Source organism: Alnus glutinosa, chromosome 11 (genome assembly GCF_958979055.1).
Source record: "Alnus glutinosa chromosome 11, dhAlnGlut1.1, whole genome shotgun sequence".
Lineage (NCBI taxonomy): Eukaryota > Viridiplantae > Streptophyta > Magnoliopsida > Fagales > Betulaceae > Alnus > Alnus glutinosa.
Window position 1 is genome coordinate 6,862,125 of NC_084896.1, and position 24,914 is coordinate 6,887,038.

Here is a 24,914-nt window from a genome sequence, read left to right on the forward strand (position 1 = left end):
CAGGCAAATGCGGCTGATTAGCTTAGTGATATCGATCTGTTTAATGCTTGAGGACTTTTTGCAGGATATTGAAGACCGCTCATGATAATTAGTGCTTTTTGGTGATGTGGTATGTACGTTTAGCATTTGAGGCTCAATTATCTATTAAGGTTTAGTTTGAATCTTTTATACTGATGATATGTTTAGTATGATTTCTGTTGTTAGAATATTATATGTTTCCGCTGCATAGTATTCTGTTTTTGAGGAGTACTAGAGATACCTGAGTCTTATTCCTTATGGAGTGGGATTGGGAGGCGAACCGTAAAATTAATTACCAATTAATTAATTTCTCAGGCTACTACAACCGCCCCACAACCCAAATAACCACCAAGGATCTGAATGCACCCCTAGCAAGATGCAACACCCAACAACTGATTCCTCACCCTATGAGCTCAACTAATTGCTTGTCCACACCATGTGCCCATTTCTAAAAGATTTAGGGAGGGAACCTCAAATTGAGTAACTTATTTCTAAGAATCCCTTGAACCATGAAAATGAAGGGCAGAGATAATGGCCTATATAAAGAAAGAAAGGGTACCATTCACACAGGTATGTGCACTTTGCCTTAACAAGACTATGCTAAAATTCTCTCTTCATATACACCAACTCATGTGAGTATCGGAGTAGTCTCAGCGGATCCAGCCTCAACGAATCCCCATAACCTCTTAGTTTTCTTCCTTTGCAGTTTCCCTCTTTGAGAGAACGAGCAATTTCTCCTAAAATGTTCTACATGATCAAGTCTATTCTTTATATCTTAGCTGCAGCTTTCCTGTTAATGAATTATAAAACAGAAGCATATTGGAGTTAGATCTTTTGTTGTAAACGAAATGCACCAGAAACATTAAATTGCATGAATTTATTTCTCCCAAATACCTACAAACCATATATAAGTAAGTACTCTAACTCTTTAATGGGAAGTGTCTAATCATATTCTTCTTATTAAATTACTCGCAACAATTAAAAGGTTGATAAATTCTTTTCTCTTATATTTATCCTGTCTCACCGCATTTATTGTCACTACTCCTACTGTATTTCAATTAGTAGATTTCCACTTATCTTAATGATTCAAATTAATCATGAGTCCGAACAGTTAACAATTGAGTAATTTTTTTATTTTTTTATATATATATATATATATATATATATATATATATATATATATATATATATATATATATATATATATATATATATATATTGGGAGCGAAATTCGAACTAGTCACTTTTGCTTTATGAGGCGTGGTCTCCAGCCAATTGACTGAATTGAGCTACTCTCGAAAGACTTTGTAATTTTTATATTTGCACACGTAATCCATATGAGACTTTTTGTTGATCAAGTCGTCTTCAAATTGTTAATAACGAGTAATGCTTGTTGTAAACATTTTGTACACAATTTCTTTCTATTATTTTTTTTTAAAAAAAAATTATAAAGTCTATGGAGAGTAGCTCAATTCAGTTAATTGGCTGGAGACCACGCCTCATAAAGCAAAAGTGACTAGTTCGAATTTCGTTCCCAATATATATATAAAAAATATTTAAAAAAATAAAATTAAATGCTCGTAATTAGGTCAGGGTCAACCGGTTGTAATTATTGTTGATTGAACATCTAAAATATCCTTATTTCGCAGCTTAATATTTTAGCGAGATGCTTCTGCCATTTCAATTTCCAATATGTGCAAATCATGTCCTTAAGTGGCGGCCGGTTCACCCACTAAATAAAAAATCGATAACTTACCAAGTACAGGCTCCATCTCGTGAAAAACATGGACCGGTTCTTTGATTCCCGGCTATAAATAGACATGTTTCCACAAAACATATCTCACTCCTCACAAAAGCAAGAATTCGGCAAATACAGAAGCCAGAGATCATAACAACAAATAAGGATGAAAGGGGTTCCTAATTTCGTTGTAACTTTGTCACTGATGGCCTTGGCATGCTCCGTTGCCACTGCCTATGATCCTGCTCCTCTGCAAGACTTTTGTGTTGCTGTTAACAGTTCCACTCAGGCTGGTATGTACACATTCTTCATCTTCTTGTTATTATTATTATGTTCTTTTGAAGTCATTTGATGCATCTCGATTGTTTAATTTTCTCTCATCATTGGGATCTACATGTCAATGTAAATATGATAGGAGGGATTACTTAACTGGGCCTGTTTAATTTTTGCATCAAAGGCTATAAACCAATGTCTTGCGTGACATTAACAAAGTTTTCTTTGTGCAGTATTTGTGAATGGAAAGTTTTGCAAGGACCCAAAGCTTGTCAGTGCTAGTGATTTCTTCTTTGAAGGACTAAACATTCCCAGAAACACTACAAATCAACTTGGGTCGAATGTCACTCTTTTGACTGTGGACAACATATTTGGCCTCAATACACTAGGCATGTCCATAGCTCGCTTAGACTTTGCACCGTACGGCCTAAATCAACCCCATATTCATCCTCGTGCCTCAGAGATTTTAGTAGTTTTACAGGGTACTTTGTATGTTGGCTTTGTCACATCGGATAACTGCCTCATCACCAAGACTCTAAACGCAGGAGACCTCTTTGTCTTCCCAATTGGTCTCATTCACTTCCAGCTTAATGTAAGAGCGACCAATGCTGTTGCTTTTGCCAGTCTTGGTAGCCAGAATCCTGGGCGCACCAACATAGCAGAGAATGTCTTTGGAGCCAATCCACCTATCAATCCGGATGTTCTCACCAAGGCCTTCCAATTGGACAAGAATGTGGTTGACTCTCTTCAGAAAAAATTCGCGAGTTAGAGAACTATATGTAGTAGCCACAATGAATCGTTAGATTTGGTTTGAAAAAAGTTCTCCCTGTTTAATTTAGCTCACATGTTGTAATGTCATAACAATATATAAATGTAATGAAATAAAATGGTTATGAGTGCAAGCTTTTAAAATGAATATTTCTATGATGCCAAGAATATTGCAACAAAAAAACCATAACAAAACGGTAATGTGACGACCCTTCTTTTTTTTTTTCTTTTTTTTTTTTTAAACATACATAAATGGATCATCACAATGACACGACTACTTGTCGCTCAACCAACATATGGTACACATCCGATCCCATAATATGTACCTAACATTCAGAGTTACATCTAAGTAGCGAAACATTCAATTATACCTAATCAAAATAGCGGAAAAACACTTTTATAACATAACTGTTAATCATAAAGAGCCATACATAAGTCTATATGTTTAAGGCTTAAACTTAACATTAATTACATACCAAAAGACTGGCTCTACAAAATACAAGTGTTACGTTGGACACAAACCAACAACAAAAGACTACCAAAATGGGACACCCAAGTCCACACAGCTTCGAAACTAGCGGTATGCCTCAGTCGCAGTACCCCAAGTAGTGCTACGAGGTCATCCTCTAGATCCACTGATCCTACAACCAAAACATCAGTATCTGTAAGGTTGTGGGGTTAATCACATCCGTAAATGTGAAAGTATGAGTTCACTACCTCAGTAATAAATTACTGAAGTCTCAATGGTATAAGACTCACTAAGTTTTCACGTAAAATGACATTGTACTTAATCTCTTGTTTACAATAATAGTTATTGTTTTGGTTATGAAAACCTGTCTCTTAAAACCACATTATAGTAGATAGAGTAAACACGAACACAATATAACAATATTGTTCTTATTCCAACATGCTCATATACAAATTCGTACTATATCTCAATCATCAATTCTTAACTATATCTCAATTGACAATTCATACTATATCGACATATCATAAACAACATTATGCATGCTCAATTACCAACCCAATCCAATACAAAACAATGTAGTTCCAAAGGGGATACCGGCCCTAAGGTCTTTAATCCTATGCCATAGAGGATACAAACCCATTTGTCTTTAAAGCTGTGCTATAGGGGATGCAAGCCCATTAGTCTTTAACCTAGCCATAGGGGACACAAGCTCAATAGTCTTTAATCCTATGCCATAGGGGATGCAAGCCCATTGTCTTCTTTAATCCGGTGCCATAAGGGATGCAAGCCCATTGGTCTTTAATCTCGTGCCATAGGGGATGCTAGTCCATTGGTCTTTAATCCTATGCCATAGGGGATACAAGCCCATTGGTCTTTAATTCTATGACGTAAAGGATACAAACCCATTAGTCTTTAACCTAACCATAGGGGATACAAGCTCATTGGTTTTTAATCCTATGCCATAGGGGATACAAGCCCATTGGTCTTTAACCTAACCATAGGGGATACTAGCCCATTAGTCTTTAAAGCTGTGCTATAGGGAATGCAAGCCCATTAGTCTTTAACCTAGCCATAGGGGATACAAGCCCATTAGTCTTTAATTCTATGCCATAGGGGATGCAAGCCCATTGGTCTTCTTTAATCTGGTGCCATAGGGGATGCAAACCCATTGATCTTTAATCTCGTGTCATAGTGGATGCTAGCCCGTTAGTCTTTAATCCTATGTCATAGGAGATGTAAGCCCATTGGTCTTTAATCCTATGTCATTAAGGATACAAGCCCATTGGTCTTTAATCCTATGTCATTGAGGATACAAGCCCATAGGTCTTTAACCTAACTATTGGGGATACTAGCCCATTGGTCTTTAATCCTATGCCATAGGGGATACAAGCCCATTGGTCGTTAATCTTATGCCATAGAGGATACAATCCCATTGGACTTTAACCTAGCCATAGAGGATATAAGCCCATTGGACTTTCACACACTATGCCAAAGGGGATACTGGCCCTAAGGTCTCTTCCAACCCAATGCTTTATGTTCAAAACCATATACCTTTGCTTTTCAAGAACTATGTCTTTAATACATGCTTTTTTTATAAAACAATAATCAATCAACATGTTATTTTGCTAAATCATAATTCGCATAATTTAAATCCCAACAATAGCAGGCGATAGAACAAATTAAAACAATATTCAAATCATAATTCACAATCAATCTTAAGTCCTCATAAAGATCATTAATATATCTTATCATAATTGAAACTACTCAAAACATCTAAAAACACATATTAAACATAATGTTAGTTTGGTATGAAAATAGCATATTATTTGCATTTCTATTAAAAGCATAAAAATAATATCATTTTCTCAGTGAATAGAATATTCAATGTGGCTACGCGGATAACAAACTCAAATAAACTTCCTAGACAACTTCTCGCAATGTGCCACTGTAAAAATAACACATTGCAATTATTAAACATTTTTCTAACAGTAACTAATATTTTAGCTCTTAAATTACCAAAGAACTAACCCATTGGAAAACCCATTGAATTTTCTAGGGTTCCAAACACATACCCATAAACCTTAAACACTAACTAAACCCAAATAACACTAACCCAAAATATTTGCTCAGGGTTTGACATTAAAAATCACAACCTAACAAATACCCATAATATTAAGCACTAATTCATAAATTATATTTACTAACTTAATCACAATAAACATTAATCCATTAACATAGAACACTAACATAATCATAATAACATTAACCGACAAGAAAATCTTAGGATTAAATTCACAAAATACCATTTAAACTAAATACCCGTAAATTAGGGTTTGAAGAAACTTACAAAAAAATTTACCCAAACAATACCCGAAGTTTGAGAGATTTTTGTAAACTTCAAATGGCACAAAACCTAAAGAATAATTAAGATTAAACTCATATTTTACAATATTTAACCGAAAATCTCTAAAACATGGGTTTAAGGATTTACCTCAAAATGATCGGTCAAAATGTAAATCCTCACGAGTAGATCACGTTTATAAAGTAAAATTTGTGATCTTTTTTTTTTTTCCTCTCTCTCGTCCTTTTTTTTTTTTTTTTTTTCTTTAATTTCACTTAACCCCTGCTCAATTGTCACGGCTATTACAATTACCCTCCTAAACTTTAAAAGCTCTCAATTTAAAGAATCCATCTTTTAATTAATTTCAATTTCCCTAATCCGTTACGATTTTCTGTTAAATTAATTAAATCAAAATTATGAAAATAACCCCCTTTTTTTTTCTTTTGAAAAAAAAAAAAATAATCAAAGATTGAGGTGTCGTTGTTTTTGCTAATTTCATTAAATCCTCACCAATGCCTAAATCCTTACAATTTTTTTCCTTTGTTTTTTCCACAAAGAAAGAGGTATATATTTTGAAAATTTTGACTCCCCTCCATTAGGATTTACTGTTAAATCCTAACTGAGGGTGAATTGAAAAAATTAAAAGATGGACACTAAATAGAGAGGTTTTAAAGTTTAGGGGATAATTGCAAATGTGGTGGAAGTTCAGGAGCATCAAGTGTAGTTCCCTTTTCTTTTTTGCTTTTGTTTTTTTCTAGTTCTCATTTCAAATTGTTATATATATATATATATTTCTTTTAATTTTGTTTTTTTTTTTTTTCAATTTGGTTGTTTTTTTTAGGAGTGTGTTTGGGTTTAATTTGCTCTTCTTATTGTAATGCCTTGGGGGACTAGACAAGTTTTAGGTAGTTTGGGGATAACATTATTACAATTAAAAGTGTAGGAGAACATTGTCAATTAGAATGGTAGTACGAGGGAAGCATATGGAGTTTTTCCAAGAAAGATAAAGAGAAGGTAGTTGGTGGAAGAAGGTGCTTGCTCCCTTAGATTGAACCCCATTGGTGTAACATTATTTTAGGTGATATTATTACATCAATCTTGCTGAAGTTGCAGCAACATCTTAATTATGCAGCAACATCCCAAAGGCATGGAGAAATTGCAGCCAAAATTGAAGCACAGTTTCAGAAAATAAAGCTAGCTATAGCTAGCTAGAGACGGTGATTGCTTATGTTACAACGTCAATAATATATATGCACTCTCTTCACTCTTTCAAACCAAAAACGAAAGAGAACCATATCTAAAGGCAAAAACAAAACATAAAAGGAAAAAACACTATCATCTCTATTCTCTCATTTCCTCTCACGCACGCCGCCAGTGTAAGTTTCTAACCTCTCATCTCTCTCTTTCTGTTGCATTTACAGTCGACCCTCGTCACCGCACTGCCTCCCGCTGCCCTCGTCAGGCTGCGCATCACTCATCTAGGTATCAACTGATTCAAGTGTTCTTTGTGTGTGGGTTTTTCTGGCCAGTGATGTGTGTGTTCACGGTGGGTGGTTGCTCTAGCCAGTGGTTGTCGTGATGCTTAGATAAAATTGGGTACTTTTAGTGCTGATTGTGTTCCCTGTTTTGTATAGGCAGTGAGTATATGTGTGTAGGTGATTTTGGATGAATCCCCTGTTTTGATTTAAGGTTTATGAGGTGTGATTATTGTGGTCCCTGTGTGTTGATCTTGGCTGAAATACTGTCCTTTGGTGATGGGTATTCTGATTTTGAGGTTAGAATAGCTGAATGAATATTTAAGTGTATTTGTATGTTAGTAACCGGATCAGTGATAAATTTTAAAGAATAGATTTCCTATGTTGGCCATATGGTGTTTTGGAGATTTGTTTTAGGTTGTTTAAAATGAATAGATATTGGTATATTATTTGGAGGTATTTGGCTAGATAATTAAGTGAGATTTATATATATATTGTGTTAAATTGGAATGGGTTAAATTTAGTCCTAATGGATTGCTAACTGAAATTAAGTCCCTAGGGGGCTTTTATTGTAGATTAGTTATGATATGAGGTATTATTTGGATTAGTGTAGGTGTGGGTTTGGTTATGTGTGTGACGTTCCACATCGCCTGGAATGAGGATGTGCTTATATGTATAAATGCACCATTTAATAAACAACGCGTTTTAAAGCCGTGATGGTCATGAACCTATCAGAACTCTGCAGTTAAGCGTGCTTCTGCGAGAGCAATCCCAAGATGGGTGACTTCCTGGGAAGTCTGGTATGGGGAGCCAAAAGCGGACAATATTGTGTCATTGGGGGTGGGTCGTTACAATGTGTATTATTATTGTTTTGTTAAACCATGCTTTACTATATGGTTCTTTGATTATAAATAGGTGTGAGTGATATGAGACATGCTTTGGGTGTTCTAGGTTATAGATGGTGTTTAGCTGTTTGGTTAATTCAATATTGGACGTGTTTCCTAATTCGGTTGAAGCTAAGTGTAATAAGGATTATGTTTGGGTCATGAACTTTTGGACTAAGGATATGGTTTTCAAGGGGGGGTTGCCATTTTTGGAAGATATCCTGTGATTGGGGCTGAGTGAATCACGCTTGTTGGTAGTTTAGTCTCTAGGTAATAATGTGGATTTAAGGTTGTTGGCAGACTGTGCAATTTGGAAAATCTCTGGTTGCGTGTTATGTTTATTTTAATTAAGTATTAGGCTACAAATTCTAGAATATTCTTCTAAGCTTCTTCTTTCAATTTATTTAGGTAAAAGGTCGATCCTGACGCTAATGGCAAGTCCAGGTAAGGGGATACAACACCGAAAAACCCCCAACAAGATTTTATTACAAATCTTTTGAAAAAGTGTTGGGAAATTTTACAAAGCGTTTGCTTATGTGATTTTTAATGCCAAGCTTTATTACTCATATGTTATTGTTCAAGAATTTTGTGCATAAATCACAGATATGATTAAGAGCATATTTTAAAGTTATGATTTATGCATAATTACAGTTATAATTAAGAGCATTTCAAAGTTATGGATTATGCATACTTATAGTCATGAAAAAGAGCATTTGAAAGTAAAGATTATAGAGCATTCCGAAGTATATAATTTTTTTCAAGAATACAGTGTTGAAAGAAAAGAGAATCTAAAGTTTAAAAATCTGCACATGACTACAGTTATTAAAGCGGCTCTTACAGTTTTAAAGTAAAGTATGCAGTTACAGCAGAGCCTACAGTATTATAAAAAACGTTCATGTGTAGTAATTGTTTAACCCTGAGGTACTACTACAGTTAAGATCGATACCATATAGGGTAACATGACAAGCATACCAAATTACGGTGTGTGCTACCGGCCGGGGTTGGCCTTCACCTAGGGAAGATCCCCAACCCGGCGACTCTTCTCTGTGACGACAGGCTGAGTCTATAGGTCCTTTGGACAAAGCCAACGTGCGCCGCTCACGGGAACTAGCGGTGTAGAGTCTATAAAGGGATAAACCACAGAGAAAGGATTAAAGAGAAAACAGATAAAAAGAATTTATTGAATCATTAATAATTTCATATGCCATTATTCATATTCCTCATTCACTTGTTCATAAATTTTGTTAATTGTTCATATGATTATGCCTCCTGCCTTAAAACAATACATTTCATATCACGAATCATGCTTTAACACATGCTTTCTTATAAAACATAAACAGTCTAGCATATCATTTCTTAAACAATTTGCATAACTATAATCTCCAGCTTATAATCACTCAAAGATCACATATCTTATTCATTCTTCTAGACATCATCATAGTTTCAATATATCCAAAAATACTCAAATCATCCAAAATAAATTAAAATCAATCATACAAATTGGTTTAAGTTGCAAAACAATATACATTATGAAATTCATCATATATGAAATTAATTCTTATCAGTGAGTAGAATAAATCTGTCATTATGTATGACTAAAGATTATGGCATAAATGTTTATAACATGTTTTATTCCCCTGGTGTTGTATTTTCCTTACTGAGTTGTCGAACTCATCCCTTTTTCCCTCGACCCTTTCCACATGACCCAATATGATGACGTCATTTCTTGGTATTGGCATAGATCTCGCAAAGAGCAATAGATCATTGCGGACCGACCAAATCTTTATTTTGTATAGTATGTTTCTCTTGGAGAATTCAAGGTTTTGTAAAGAATTATTAATAGAAATGTATAATAAAGTAGGAGATTTAAAATTTATATGTTGCAAATGCACGCTTCCATTTAAAATGTTTGTTTTTAGCACTCAAGTTCGCGTTTCCCCTTATATCCCAAAACGGGGGCGTGACTTTTGTCATGTGGAAAAATTCCAGGACACCAATCCATTGACCAAAGCTCAATTGGAAAAAGCACCAGAGTTTAATTAAGTGTAAGAAAAATGTATTTAGTATAATAATTTCCTCAAGATCGAATACAATACCAACTATTAACTAAAATAAAATTTGAAGTGGTAAGATTTGATCGAATTGAAATTAGTGAAACAACTCGATCAATGTTATATAGTTCAAAGTCAAACATGAGAATCGTACCTACAAAATTACTTAAAGGGGAAACTTCACATAAACCCCCTGAAATTGAGATGTAAGAAAAAAAAAAAAATAATAATTATTGCCCTTTCTATGGACAAACTAGTCTTAGTTTTTAGCGATATTTTAATGAAAATAAATAGACAATTGCTAACGAAGTTTTTATTAGGATAAAATATATAAAAAGAAAAGAATCAATTACCTTGTCAGGCTTCTTCCATTAATTCTTGTTGTTGACAAATATTTTGCCACCTTTTTTACAGTAGCATGCACCTAAAAAGCAATTGTATATATGCAATCTTAGATTACTGGTTGGTAGAGAGACGTGTTCACACTACAATTTTTTTTATTATTATTATTATTATTTTTTATGCCACTTACAGTTAGCCACGTGGATGGATCATTCACGTGGCTAACTGCTGGCCACGTGTCACTGGCAACGTGGACATGGTGTGGCAAATCAGGATGGTTGGAGGACTTCTCTTCACTCCGCACACTCTAATTGTGGTATTTCAAAGAGAGCTAATCATGTTAGTCGTACGTTGGCTTTGGTTGGAGAAGGAGAAAACAATATAGGACTTCTATATATTGAGTTTGCTTTGGTTATTGGTTGTTTTATTGGCCTACATGAGTGGATCGGACTTTCCTGTCCCTGGTGAGGATCTAGAAAATCCAAACCCAAAGCGGAATGATATTATTTTTCATAATTCTTTCAAAAAATGTTTCGTTGAAAATATTTTTGAAATTTAATAATAATGAGTATATTTGTAGCTTTTTCAAATGATAACATGAAATTTGTTGTAACGTGCAATGGCTTTCTAGCGCTCATCTTATACACTTTGCCTTAACAAAGACTGTCCTAATTAAAATTTCCTCTCCATATACACCAGCGACTCAATGTGTACTTCATCTGAAATATACTACAATACTCATCTTGTAGCAATTAATGCTTGCTAATTATACGTATCACTATTTATGAATGCACCATTACTAGTTAACTTTAAATCAAGCATCTTCAATAGTAGAAAAGGAATTATAATTCATCATTACTAGCTAGTTGATTTTATAATCAAGCATCTTCATATGTATATGACTCTAAATTGTGATAATCTAGAGAGAGTTAATGTACCATGCACGTACGTACGACCTAGGGTTGGGGCTAGTTACCTAACTGGACTCAAAGGCACAAAAAATTACAAGAAATGCCAAGAATAAATAATATAACCAAAGAGAACATTAATCAAAATAAGTTTAAAACTCTGTGCCAAACAAGCACTTATTAAATATAAGAAAGTAAATACTGAGAGTTCATGTCTATCTCTAACACTAGTCGTTCCGACCTCTTAACTCATTCTCAGCACATCTATAGGGAAGGAAAAACAAAAACAATATTGAGTGAAAAACTGAGTACACATTAATTAATGCACCTAATCGATTGAAAATGGAGACAAGAATTCCTGAGTGAGAGAGAGAGAGAGAGAGAGAGAGAGAGAGAGAGAGAGAGAGAGAGAGAGAGAGAGAGAGAGAGAGAGAGAGAGAGAGAGAGAGAGAGAGAGAGAGAGAGAGAGAGAGAGAGAGAGAGAGAGAGCGAGTTATGAAAATAGGCTCACGTCGTTTCCAACTGTAAACAACGTTAGCATAAAAGTTGTCTTAAATGGCGTTGTTTTAAACAGTTCAAACGACGTGAATCTGATCCTTTTTCAAAGGAGGAGTAATTCACGTGATACTTCTTAAGTTTTTATTAAACGACTTAAAAAAATACAATTCACTTCATTTTTAGCTAAAGGAAGTTGAGTACTTAAAAAGACCTGTTTAGCAATTAAAAATTATGGCTTCACGCTACGTGTTGCAATTTTAAGCCACTCTAAGGAAGGACTCGGTTTATATATATATAACCACCCCCCGTACAGGCCGCTCTTTAGCACAGACTTGGTTCCCGTCCAAGCCAGGGTAGGCGTTTTAGGAATTGGTCGAAAAAAGGTCTAGGATCAGGGTATGTGTCGTGAAATAACCAACTAAGGTTTAAGACTTCGTTGATTATGTTTGTTTTAAATTTTGTTTGATTTGATTTTCAAGATGTGGGGGTCTAACTCTTCAGTTAGCTCTAGGTCCTTTATTAATCTCCCTAATAATGTGTGTAATTCTGAACATTACTCTGTTGAGGACGATTCCTCTTTTGATTAATTATATATATATATATATATATATATATATATATATATATATATATATATATATATATATATATATATATATATATATACTGGGTTAAATACGTTTTTTCCCCCTGTTGTTTAACGCCTTTATTTTTTGTCTCCTGTAGTTCATTTCGTATCGCAGATGGTACCTTAGTTATGGCAAAAGACGAAGATGATACCTCCGTCCAAATTTGCGTTCAAAAATTGACAAAAGTACACGTTAACACCTCGAAGAAGCTGACATGCATGTGTCATATGCCTAGTTAAAAATTAAAAAAATAAACATTTGACAAAAATAAAAACTTTTAAAAAAAAAGCTTTAAAAAATTGAAAAAAAAATTAGGAGGTGGCCGGTTTACCACCCCCAAAGAGAAAATGGGGGTGGCCGAAACTATCCCCAAGAGCCTCGAGCCCCCACCTTTTGGCCTGGGAGAGGTTTAGCCACCCCGTAAGGAAAAAAGAAGAAGAAGGGTGGCTGAACCACATCCAAGGGCCATTGGAGTGGTTCAACTACCCCCAGACCGGCCATGGGGGTGCATGGCTCAGGCAACCCTCCTATTTTTATTTTAACTTTTTTAATTTTTAAAGCTTTTATTTTTAAGTTTTTATTATTTTCAATAGTTTTAATTTTTTATTAGACATAAGACGCGTGTCAACTTCTTAGAGGTGTTGACATGAACTTCCGTCAATTTTTAGACAGAAGTTGAATGGAAGTATCATCTCCATCTTTAGCTATAAACGAGGTACTATCTACGATACAAAATAAACTAAATGGGGCAAAAAAAAAAAAAAAAAAGGAGTTAAACCACAAGGGGTTCAAACGTATTTAACTCAGAATTCCTTAGATCTTCTCTGTAAGGTCGCTTTTTCCTCAATGAATGAACCGGTTCTATTTGTTCAAATAAAAAAAAAAAAAAAACAAGAGTATGTGTTTGAGATTGCGATTTCGTAAATAAAAAAATACGATTTTAAATCAAATTATAGAAAATGAATCGTTTGGGAATTACGTTTTTAAAAAATTACGAATGTAAAAACTCAGAAATCCGCCTCTTCAAATCGGGATTTGGCTTAGGTGTTGTGAAAAAAACAACAACATAGCTACTGTAATTTTTTCAATGGTTAAGATCTAACTTCATTCTTTCTCTCATTTTTATAAAACACTTAAAACTATATTTTTACCACTGAAAAAACTACCGCACATATGCTGTAGGAAATGAGTTTTTGTTAAAAAACGCAGAATTTTAAAAGTTAACCTGTGATTTTAAAGGCCAAATTGTGAGTTTGCCAATCGCTTAGCTGCGTTTTTAAAAATCATTTTTTCAAATTGTACATTATAAAATTACAATTTTAAATGTCACTTCTTGAAATCATAAACCCAAACAGACCCTAATTGGTGAGTCATGGGTGGCTTAACATTTTTGAGTTTTCAGGCAGTTAAACATTTGATATCAATATCATCACCAAAACACGCAGCGATATGAAAATATTTGTTTTTAGTTAATCGATTAATATGAATGATGTGAATATGCTCTCTGGCTTTTCGAGAACACAAATATAATTTAACTAACATTTGGTCTGATACCACATAAATTACACCCCAATCCCAATAAATGCAAATTTGGCTGACAACGACGTCTTTTAGGATCACCTTGACATCAAATTGCTCAGTTAATGCTCCAATTTGTGTGCCCATTATCTCAAACTGATCAAACTGTTCTTCCATGCGTTGCAAACATGCCATCAGTTGGTCCTCACATGTTGCCTCTTTGCGCCATAGTAGGAAAGAAAAGTGAGCTCTAATACCAACTAATGCATGCATTGCAAGGAGTGGTGGATCACAAAGCCAAACAAGTACAAGTTTCACAACTATTTCTAGAACGAAGAACCAGTCAAGGAATTGAGATAAAATAAGAGAAAACTCAACCTAAAGGAGTTTCCTATTGAAAACTAATGAAAAATACACATAAGCTGTGCCCTAAGCCGTCCTTATTAGGTTTAAAAAGAAAATAAAGTCCTTACCCTAGTAACACCCAAAATAAAACTAAAAAATAAAGACTCATATGTGTGTGTATGTATGTGTGTGTGTGTGTGATCAACCAATCAACCAAAATATAAAATGCGGAAAATAAATAACAAAAATATTTTGGTGACGAAGTGGAAACTCTTTGTACCAAAGAGAAAAACCCCTATGGGGCAGCCAAACCCAGGAAATTCACTGTTCAGAAGAAAAAACTAGTTACAAAGTAGTTGTACTTGCATACCCCTAATGTAGTAGTCGTACCTTCAACTCTGACACATACCTATACATGAACGCCTCTCAACTAGACCTCTTGTCTGAAGAGTTCTTCAATGGACTCCTCTAGCTTAGAGCTCCTCTCTAAGCTACACTTCAAATGGTTGATCAAATCACACAAATACTCTAAGAGTGTTATCACTTCTAACAATATCTGCCTAAACACCCTCTCTTAGCACAAATAGAATTCTATATTGAATTCTTACATATACACAACCTATGAGCCTCTTTAAATAGGCTAAAGAAATCATAATTCTACTCAAACTTGGATTTGCATACGCGGCATCCGGACCTACAACTGAGACTTCATAAAATACTGAAGTGCGTCCGAACCTGAAAACTCTAGCGTCCGAACGGTTGCATAAAGTAGTTCCTCCATCTGCAGTCACCGCATAATCGTTCGGACTCCTTGCTGACGGGAACTTACCAACTTCAGCGTCTACTGGGCTGTCCAGACCGCCTTATGGACCATGAGCTACTGGCTCCACCATCTGCTATAGTGTCAAACCCTGATTGGACACTGAATTTCTGACTTGGGCGTTCGGACCTTGGTAACTAGGCGCCCAGACGGTCTATAGGGAAAACTGACTTTCTGAGCTGTAAATCTTCCAGATTCTTTCATTCACAAGGATATTTCCTTCTTAGTGATATACTGTGCAAATTCTTCTTCTGGTCACTCCTTTCCATATTGAAAAATATATTCTGCAATATTCTTCTGGAATCCTCTGGAATTTCGGTATCCCTATTATGGAAGTCCTTGATATAGAAGTTCCAAATATGGAGGTGTTTTTGTCAAGACAGAATGAGCTAATTAAAATAAACCAACAAAAACACCAAATCGTGATCTTGTTCAAATGGGAGTACTGACCCATTCTAATGAGGAACAAAATGAAACTCTACCAATGCTTTTGGTCGGACAATCTTTGACTAGTCTTCCAACCAGACATCTCGAACTTAATACTTGGCCGAACAGGGTGTGACCGTGGAACCAAATGAATGACTTGGGTCCTAACTGGTCTCAGTTCTGGACATGCCCTTCGAATGCTGACATGCCAACATTTTGATCGAGACTCTCTGGAACTACTACTTATGCTCACCCAAAAGGTCTTTTTGGAAGAGCTTTGAACCACATTAAGATGCCATTGTCTTTTGCTGATCTCATCATTAGTCAAACTGTAATATCCAAGAAATTATTTAATGAGTTTATTAGAAAGTAAATTAATGTAAGCCCATTTAGTGTGGTAAAATCACACTTGAGAATTTAATTTAGATAAGTGAAGAGAAAATGGTAGAATATTATTAATGGGTTTTTAGGATTAAATAAATAAGTCTATTTAGTGTAGTAAAATGAAACAAAGTGTTTTATTTTATCCTATGGGGTTTTAAAGGATAGCCCAAGAAAAAAGAATAAGAATGATGTTTTTGAAGCCCAAATCAGGAATTTTCACTAATGCCCTCAAAAATCACTTAAAGTGGGGGGCATTTTCGAAATTTATGCATAACCCTTATCCTCTCTATGTGGTTCACGACACTCTCTCTCTCAAAATCAGATTTTCATTCCTCTTCCCCTTAAAAACGCAGCAGCACTCGGTCTCTCTTCCTTTCCACCAACCCGTGAGCTCATCTCCCTCTAAACTCTCATCTCTTCTTCACACAAGCTTGGATTAGCATGGGAATGGGCTGAGCTCGTGTGAAGGACAAAGAGCAACGGTTTCATGGGCTGAAAACATTATGTAATTTCTCAAATCCTCTTGCTTATCATTCTCTTTCACATGGGTTAAGGTTTGAGCAATGAATTACACACCTTAAATTAGCTAAAGCAGCACGTATGAGTGATTATAGAGGCTGATTTGGTAGATTTAAATTCTGGAATTTCTCACTTTTCTTTCCCCATTCACGTGAAGCTTGAGCTTGGATCATGGGTCTTGCTTCCAAGTGAAAGTTCCATCATCTACAAAACTAAAGTAGTGATTATCAACTTCAAAGGGGTTTAATATACCGATTATTCTAAGATAAATTCGTAATCCCTAATTTTGTCTAAGTTAGGTCAATTTTTGGGTGTTAGACAAAATCCCTAAAATTAGCTTGGGGTCTTTATATATAGTGAATTCCTATACATAATTTTAGCCATGGGTTGTTGAATTAAAGGATTAAGACTCCAATTTTGTTAATGGTTGAAGTATGGGCATAAACCCTAAATTTGTTAGAATTGTTGAAATCTTAGAGTTTAATTTTGTCTATGTTTTTGGATTGAATCCGAAAATGGGTATGGATTTTATGGGATTTGATTTAGATGAAAATTTAGGGTTTATGGTGATTTTTGGGAGTGATGGCCTAATGGTGTTTTTATTATGGGGTTTTGTTTCTTGTAGCTTTCATGGTTGATTATGTTAGTTGATTTTGGTTGTGGATTTTGAATTAGGAATTTTGGAGATATGATTTTGAGTTTACTCATGTTGCTAACCAAATTAGAAATGGTTTTTAAAGGTGGGATTTCCTATCTTGGCCATGCGATGTTTTAGGTATTTATATTTGGTATGTGTAATAGTGATAGAGATGATTTTGATGGGTATTTTGATGAAAACCTTAAATCTGGTTTGTATTTGTGAATGGGATAATTATGTTAGTTTATGACTATTTGTTAGGGATTAAGTTTGTTTATGTTCTAGGGTTGATGTTAGCTTAATTGGAGATGAACTTTGAGGGTTTGGTGTGGAGATACCAAATTGGTATTCTTGGAAGTTTGGTTTTAGGCTTTTGATAATTGTTAATGTCTTGGCCATTGATTGATGTTGGTTTTAGAACTCATGCATATGGTGACCTTATATGTGAGTTGAAATGAGAGGTGTGTGGTGTTGTATTGATGGACTTAGTGTGGTGGAGGAGTCTCGGAGAAGTTGGTTTTGGTTATGTGACGGAGTTTTGAATTATGCCCTAAAAAGAGTTGAGTTAGTTATTATGTTGTAAGTGGTTAAATGAACAAGATAATGACTAATATAAATTAAGGAGTAAAGGCAACATAGAGTAAGTGAGCAAATAAAATATATTAACATAAAAAATGAATAAACCCATGAGTAGGTAAAGTAATTATATAAATGGATTATGGATTTAGGCTAATATAATTGAAGACATTAAAATAATCTTTAAGTATAAGTCACTAAAGTTCTAGGTTGGAAAGACTTAATGGATTAGCCTAAAGTGTTGTATGTGTATATGTATATATGTATACATGTACATGTATATGACTAAAATATATATATATTGTTAACTTAGTGAAGGAATTACAAACTATAGAAAATGGTTAACAATAATAGGGTGATACAACAATAATATGTAAACCAACAAAAATAGTTAAACACACCTTTGTGCTTAATAAGCAAGATATAATAAGAACCTATAACCAATGACTAATCTAATAATAGCTTAAGATATCTAGATAGCTTTCGCAGCGAGTGACGTGACATGTGAGCATGTGGGTAGCTTTTGTGTCATAGAGTATAGAGTTCAATAGCATAGTCTAATGTTACCAATGTTTGCAGGATCATGTTCGGATTGGAGACTTTAATTGGTTCTCTAATGTAGAGTCCAAGTGACTAGAGTCCAAGGAGTGTTCGAGTTGGAGTCCAATGCAGCCAAGGTGGGTATTCCACTCACTGAGAAAATATATATTTTTATATGTATTGGATTGATAAAAATATATATATTGTTTATGAAACTGAACCAACCATATGATGAAATGTATATGCTTTGAGATGATTTATTAGTTTCGATTATGTTTAAACTATATCAATGATGTTTAAGAGATGGTGCAAGAGTGAAAAGTATTGACTAGATTTAAAGTGTTAAGTTCTGCAGTTGAGATTTAAATTATGCAAATTGTTTGAGAACATGTCATGTTGAAACTGTGTAGATTTTATAAAGAAACTAAGTTTTGAATGATTTCAAAGTGTTGGATAAAATGCTGGATTTGTTTAGTTTTAAAAGGACGTGATTTAACAACTGCATGATTTCAGCATGACACAGTAGTGAAATATTTACTGGTCAAGCACGGAACATTGAGCATGTAGTATAGAGCATACATACCAGCAGTATCAGTATATCAGCAGCATAACAGTATCAGCAGCATATCAGTATCAGCAGCATAACAGTATCAGCAGCATAACAGTATCAGCAGCATATCAGCACAGCAGCATTTTTAGCCCCAGTTCATGCATAGCATATATAACATTGTTTTGTGAGAGATGTTTTTATGTTATGAGTAGTTTTACTAGACTTATTGGTATGCATTAGAGTCTTCATGAAAAAGATCTTATGTATATTTCTATCGGATAGTCATGTGTTAAGATCATACATTGAATTTGAAAGTACATGGATACATGATTGCCCGGGTGCGAGTAATGGCATGTGTATGAGTAGAAAGGTTGACTGTTCTTGTTCTTCAGGAAAGACGTGTTAGCATGATTGAGTTTAACTCTAGTGCTCTCACGATCTACTGGCATCAAGGCACGAAGCTGAAATACGATTAGAGATTGTGTTGCGAGTGTTTTGTTGACGGATGTTATCCTAGTACGGAAGAGTAAGATTGCTATGTTCTTTGCTTAAGACCTATGTGTATACGTGATATCTGTGATGGAGTGATCGTGTGCACATATGTCTGAGCGACCGATGAAAAGTATTGTTATAGAAGGGTCTATATGTAGAATCTTCCAAACGGTAGATTGGAACTTCTACATATGTTCACAACTATATAGTATGTTTTAAATGTTTTCTGAATAGTCGGTGTTTGCTGCATTAGCTGTTGGTAAATTGCGGCTAATATAGTGCTCGCACGACTAAAAATAAAATAAAGTTTGGTTCTTTGTGAAAACTCAGTTAGTCTTATACCACTGAGGTCTTAGTGTGTTTCATGCTATGGCAGTGAACTCATTTTTTCACCTATGCGGATGTGGATACCACTACAGCCATGTAGATGATGTTTCTTTGGCTGCAGGTACTTCGGTATAATTGATGGGTTAGTAGCAGTGTGCTTGAGATGTTATGACTGAAGCTCGCCGCGACAGTTATAATTGTCGGACCACGGGTTGTCCACTATTTTATAGGTTAGGTATGGCTTGTGACGTTTGTGTCACTTATTCTTTGTTAAGCCATTATTGTTATGTAATGATTGTGTTAATAAAGACTCAAACAAATAGACGTTAAATGGCTCAATGTTGTAATTAAGTTGTGATAAATGTATAAATTGTAATTTCCGCTATTCAGATTTATGTTTTCCGCTGCATAAATAGATATATGTTATACTCTGATTATCAGGTACATGTTATGGGGCATGTGCCATATGTTGGCTGAGCGACACATAGTCGTGCCACTGCAATGACTCGTTTTATGTTTGTATAAAAAAAAAAAAAAACGGGTCGACACACAAACACTCAACTTGGTCTACATCAGACATTCATATAGAATATAGGTTATTGGACTTGGTTTAATGTTTGAGGAACAATGTTAGGCTTTTAGTGTTGGTAAATTCAGTGTCAGAACATGTTTAATTTGTTGTAAGAATTAGTTTTAGGGTTGAGTCAGAATTAAACTATGGGTGGAGAAGTATTAAGAATTGAAGTTGGGAGTAGCACAGTTGATGCTCGATCGACCAAGATGATGCATCCAAGTCTAGTACAAAATTTCGAGACACTCGATCGACGAAGGTGATGCATCCTTGTACCATACTAAAACTCAAAAGAGTCCCTCGATGCTAAGTCGATGAATTCAAACTAATACTACTTTAGATGTTTGATAGGGATGATTTGTAATTCATTTTTTTTTTAGTTATAATTGTTTTATAGTTTTGGGGTAGAATTCCCAAACGAGAGTTTAGTAGGTTTTTAGTGTTGACAAATTCAATGCAAAATATGTTTTTTTTTTTTTTTTGTAAGCATTAGGTTTAGGTTTGAGTTGGGATGAAAATGTGGTTGAAGAAGCATCAAGAATTGAAGTTAGGAGGAGCGCAGTCGATGATCGATTGACCTAGATGATGCATCCAACTTTAATTAGTACAAAATCCCATATACTCAAACGATGACTTAGTCTACTGAGGTGATGCATCCTTGTTCCATATTAAAACCTGAGAGGGTCAGTTGAAGCTTGGTTGACCAAGATAGTGCAGAGTGCTTTTAAGATTGTGAAACCCAAGTGCTTGATCAACTGAGCTTCTGACTCGATCGACCGACCTCAGCTGCCAGCTATCTCAATTCCCATCGACTTTGACCTAAAACCTTTTTTTTTTTTTCCTCCTCTCTATATAAGCATCATCTTGAGGTGAATGTGTTTTTTATCGAGGTTACGAGATTGGATCTTCACATTTGTTGGTACAGTTTCCGGCATGGCCATGATAGCTCGCTCCTTTCTGGTGACTTCGCCTTCCGATTGCTGCGATGACAAACAAGGTGAAGAGAATACGCCGGGAGTTGGCCGGCATTCATTCCTTCGATGCCTAAGTCAGTCTTTGAGTATATAATATGTACAAGCAGAATAATAGTAGTATCTTTTTCTTACATGAGGTTTCGGCCTATTTATAGGTTCAGTGATCAGTACCTTCAACGCCTTAAGGTTTTGTCTCTTTTTTTAACCTACGAGCGTCGCTGAAATTAGACCTTAGCTAGGAATCACTCACCTTCTAAATCGGGACTCTCTCCATAATAGTTTCAAGGCGAGATTCACAGAGACAAATCCAAGATTAATGTCAATCCCGAATTTTTAGGGACGATGCAGGATTCCAGAATATATGGGACCACGTATAATAGACTCCTGGTCCGCTATGTTAGCCCCGGGATAATACCATGCCGGGCTCCTGGATACTCATCCTTGTTCACTCATATCCGGTGGGCCTTGGGCCCATATCTCTACATGAGCTAAGGTGGGCTGAAAGGCTTGTAGCTCCCAACGTGGGCCGAGCCGAGTGGGATTATTCCCAACAACGTTTATAAAGGTTTTGTAAACAAAAAAAAAAAAAAAAATCTCTAACATAAGTCTTCTATAGAGGATGGCTTAGTACTTGGTTGTCTCCCGAAGAAGTTTAGTTTTTGAAGATCGTTTCTTCAAACAGATTTCAACTTCTTCATCAAATTTGCTTTTTATTCATTTTCTTGCTTATTTTGATTGTGGTAATAATATATGTGGTGATTAATTTGATAATTGTATATTTGGTTTACTGAGGTATTTCATAATTGCGGTCTAAACTAGAAATTTCAAACTAGATTTGGTTAATTTACTCTATTCCTTAAGAGATTTTCATTATGATGGTGGTCAATAGAGGTTTAAAATTGTACGGATTCTTTTAAAGTACTTATTGAAGAGATATCAGCATGTATTTATTATTATATTTATGGATATGTGGAAATCTTGTATAACATCCTTAATTTGTTTACTTTTGTTGTTGAACTATAATTGACACTAATGTGAATGTTAATTAACAATGTTGAAGAGAATTATATATATATATATATATATATTTTGTGATATCATTATGTATTTATTATATTTGTTTCAATTGATCGTCCTGTTTATTTGTATTTATATAATTTTTTCTTAAGTTTATCTACATTTTGTTGTGGCCTTATGTTCCAATTTCCAAATGCTCACATCCGGCTTTGGGCTTTTGTAGTATGAATTAACCTCACACCTATTATCCAAATTGTTGTCACTGTTTAACTTTGGGGTGACCCCTCATAAGGATCATCAATTCTCAGCCATTTGAGGTGAGAATCAACTTTATTGGTCATTATTTTCAACGGTATAGGATGGAGATGGATATTGGCTCTTACGAGACCGTTTGGTTGTGCTTTTGGGAGGGTCAATAGCCATTTTCGACCACCAAATTAGGCAATCTAGGCGAGAAAGCGATTATTTTTGTGCTCTCTAGAAGAAGCTTTTCGAGTCGGGTGCCCTAAACGCGAAGATGACGAGAATTCACTATAATTAGGCTATTTAAATTTTTTTATAGAGCAAGTTGTGGGATTTATCTATTCCGAAGTTTCGGATGAAATTTGATGAAAATTACTAAGATAGATTGATAAATCTGAGAGAAACAGATTCAGGCACATTTGAGGATGCCAACCTTCAACCAAACACAATTCAACAATTCCAAAAATACTTACTAAAACCACTCTTGAAACTTTATATAGGTCCCTTACAAATCACAACCCCAAAAGACATAAAATGACACCTACTAATAAAGACAAAAAACGATTATAGCTTGTGAATAAAACGCATAACCCTAAGCTAGTCAAAACACAACGTTTGGGCAAGCCTTTTTAGAAGCCAGCTGGATCACACCTCTCATCTGTCCAATTAAGATGCTGTCACGTAACTGATCTTTAGCGAACTCAAAAACTCCATCTTATCTCTTATTCTCTTCCTTTCTAGCAAACTCGCACCTTTACCATCTACTCATTTTTCTTAGAAATGCCGTGTGACATAATCTTTTCTAAAATATCCCAAATTTTCGATCAACTTAATTGTGGTGGATCTGGATCTATGCGAACATCCGGCATCCCCGACTTTATTATTTTATTCTATTTTTTAAGAAAATTCATAAGGCCCCCCTTTGTTTGCGGCTATTTATTACCCAACGTGCATGTGTCTGCGTCCATGTGACGCAGAATCTAAGGACTGATTTGGTGGCTGGCTTGTACGCAAGAATAGAAAAACTTAGATTTGAAAAATGGTAATAAAATTGCTATCGTGTTTAATTTACAACATTAAAGGCTATTCATATTCTATCTGTTCAACCAACCTTAAAATTGTCTTCTACGTTCTATACCCGATGAATGTTTGTGGCACAAGAGTCAAGTTGCCGCTCACAGTTGATGAAGGATATGTTTGAATTTGTGATTTCAAAAAATTTGATTTAAAATAATAATTTGAAAAAATAATTTTTAAAAGTACAGTTAAGTGTTTGGTAAAATCCCAGTTTAACCTTTAAAATCGCAAATTAATCTTTAAAATTATGCATTTTAAAAAAAACATCATTTCACCTGCGATTTGAAAAAGCAGATTTTCTGCGTTTTTAAATTGTAATTTTAAAATACGTAGTTTCCAAACGATTTATGTTCTGCGATTTAGTTTAAAATCGTATTTATTGTTTACGAAATTGCAATTTCAAACACACCGAAGTGAAGTGAATTTGCTGCTCATATATGTGTATATATATATATATAGTAGAACATGTCTTTGGGTATTCTGAATTTAAAAACATTGCTACTGATTCATGTGAAACTTACGTTAGGTAAGCTTAATTGAAAAGACTATGTTATGGTAAATGGTGATACTGTACGTTTACCAGTAATATCTTCTTCGGACCTTTTAAAGGCCCACTCAAAGTCCAATATATATAGTCCCTTACCCCTCGGAGATTGTCCGACCAATGGTTTAGGGACCTTAGAAGAAAGGATCATAAAATGAAAGGTATTTTGAGAATCCCTTCAGTTAAGGTCTTACATATTTAGACTTGGCCTCATAAGAAAAGAATCTGTAGAAGCACCCCCATAGGGACGCCATTCATGATAATATATTAGCTACCTTCCATAACGGACCTTTCACCTCCGATGCTTGCCATATCAAACCAACTTGCCTTAAGAATGACGGTCCTATAAGTGAAGGCAACAAACCCTACAACGAGGTATGCACATTTTTTTCATAGAATTCTCTTGCCTACTAGCTTCGTTCAAAAACACTATACTAACTTAGGCATCACAATGTCTTCTGCTAGTACGTCCGGCGAGTCATCCATATCAATTTTTGAAGTAACGGTGTACGGTCAACTGTACCAAAAATAAATAAAAGGTAGAATTTTCAAAAGAGTAATGATACATACTACACCCTCATCTCCACCACTATCCTACAATGTTAACACATAACACTGTCAATCCATAATTAGATAATCTATTGTTAAATAATAATAATAATAATAATAAGTTCAATAATAAATTGGTAATACTATATCAATATAGTAAGATGGTAATAGGATGTGAGTATAACATATAGCATTAGCTCGACTTCACGTCGAAAAAGTATAGTACATCAAATATTGCTAATCTCATCCACGTCATTAACCAAAACATGTTTCAGAATTTGAGATTCCTTATTCTCGAGTTAAGAGAGTGCAAACAAAACCCAAAATAAGGAAAGGAGAGTGGGAATAAAGGATGTATGTAGGTATGCGTAGAATAGAGATAATTTATACAAGGGGTGGTGTCTATGGCTT

The 24,914-nt window shown here is 34.9% G+C and overlaps 1 protein-coding gene and 1 long non-coding RNA gene across 2 annotated transcripts in view; both read left to right on the forward strand.

The window, feature by feature from the left end:
• The first annotated feature begins 1,867 nt into the window (after positions 1 to 1,867).
• Positions 1,868 to 2,844, forward strand: LOC133882500 (germin-like protein subfamily 1 member 7). The gene is made up of 2 exons (XM_062321685.1): positions 1,868 to 2,049; positions 2,263 to 2,844. Exons 1-2 carry the CDS (start codon positions 1,923 to 1,925, stop codon positions 2,796 to 2,798), a joined length of 663 nt encoding a protein of 220 aa, XP_062177669.1. The 5' UTR covers positions 1,868 to 1,922; the 3' UTR covers positions 2,799 to 2,844.
• Positions 2,845 to 16,247: 13,403 nt separating this feature from the next.
• The window catches only part of LOC133882629 (uncharacterized), a 60,461-nt gene continuing 51,794 nt past the window's right edge, over positions 16,248 to 24,914 (forward strand). The window contains exons 1-2 of the long non-coding RNA XR_009902699.1: positions 16,248 to 16,392; positions 18,199 to 18,296. This is a non-coding gene — a long non-coding RNA (uncharacterized LOC133882629). The remainder of the gene's footprint in view (positions 16,393 to 18,198; positions 18,297 to 24,914) is intronic.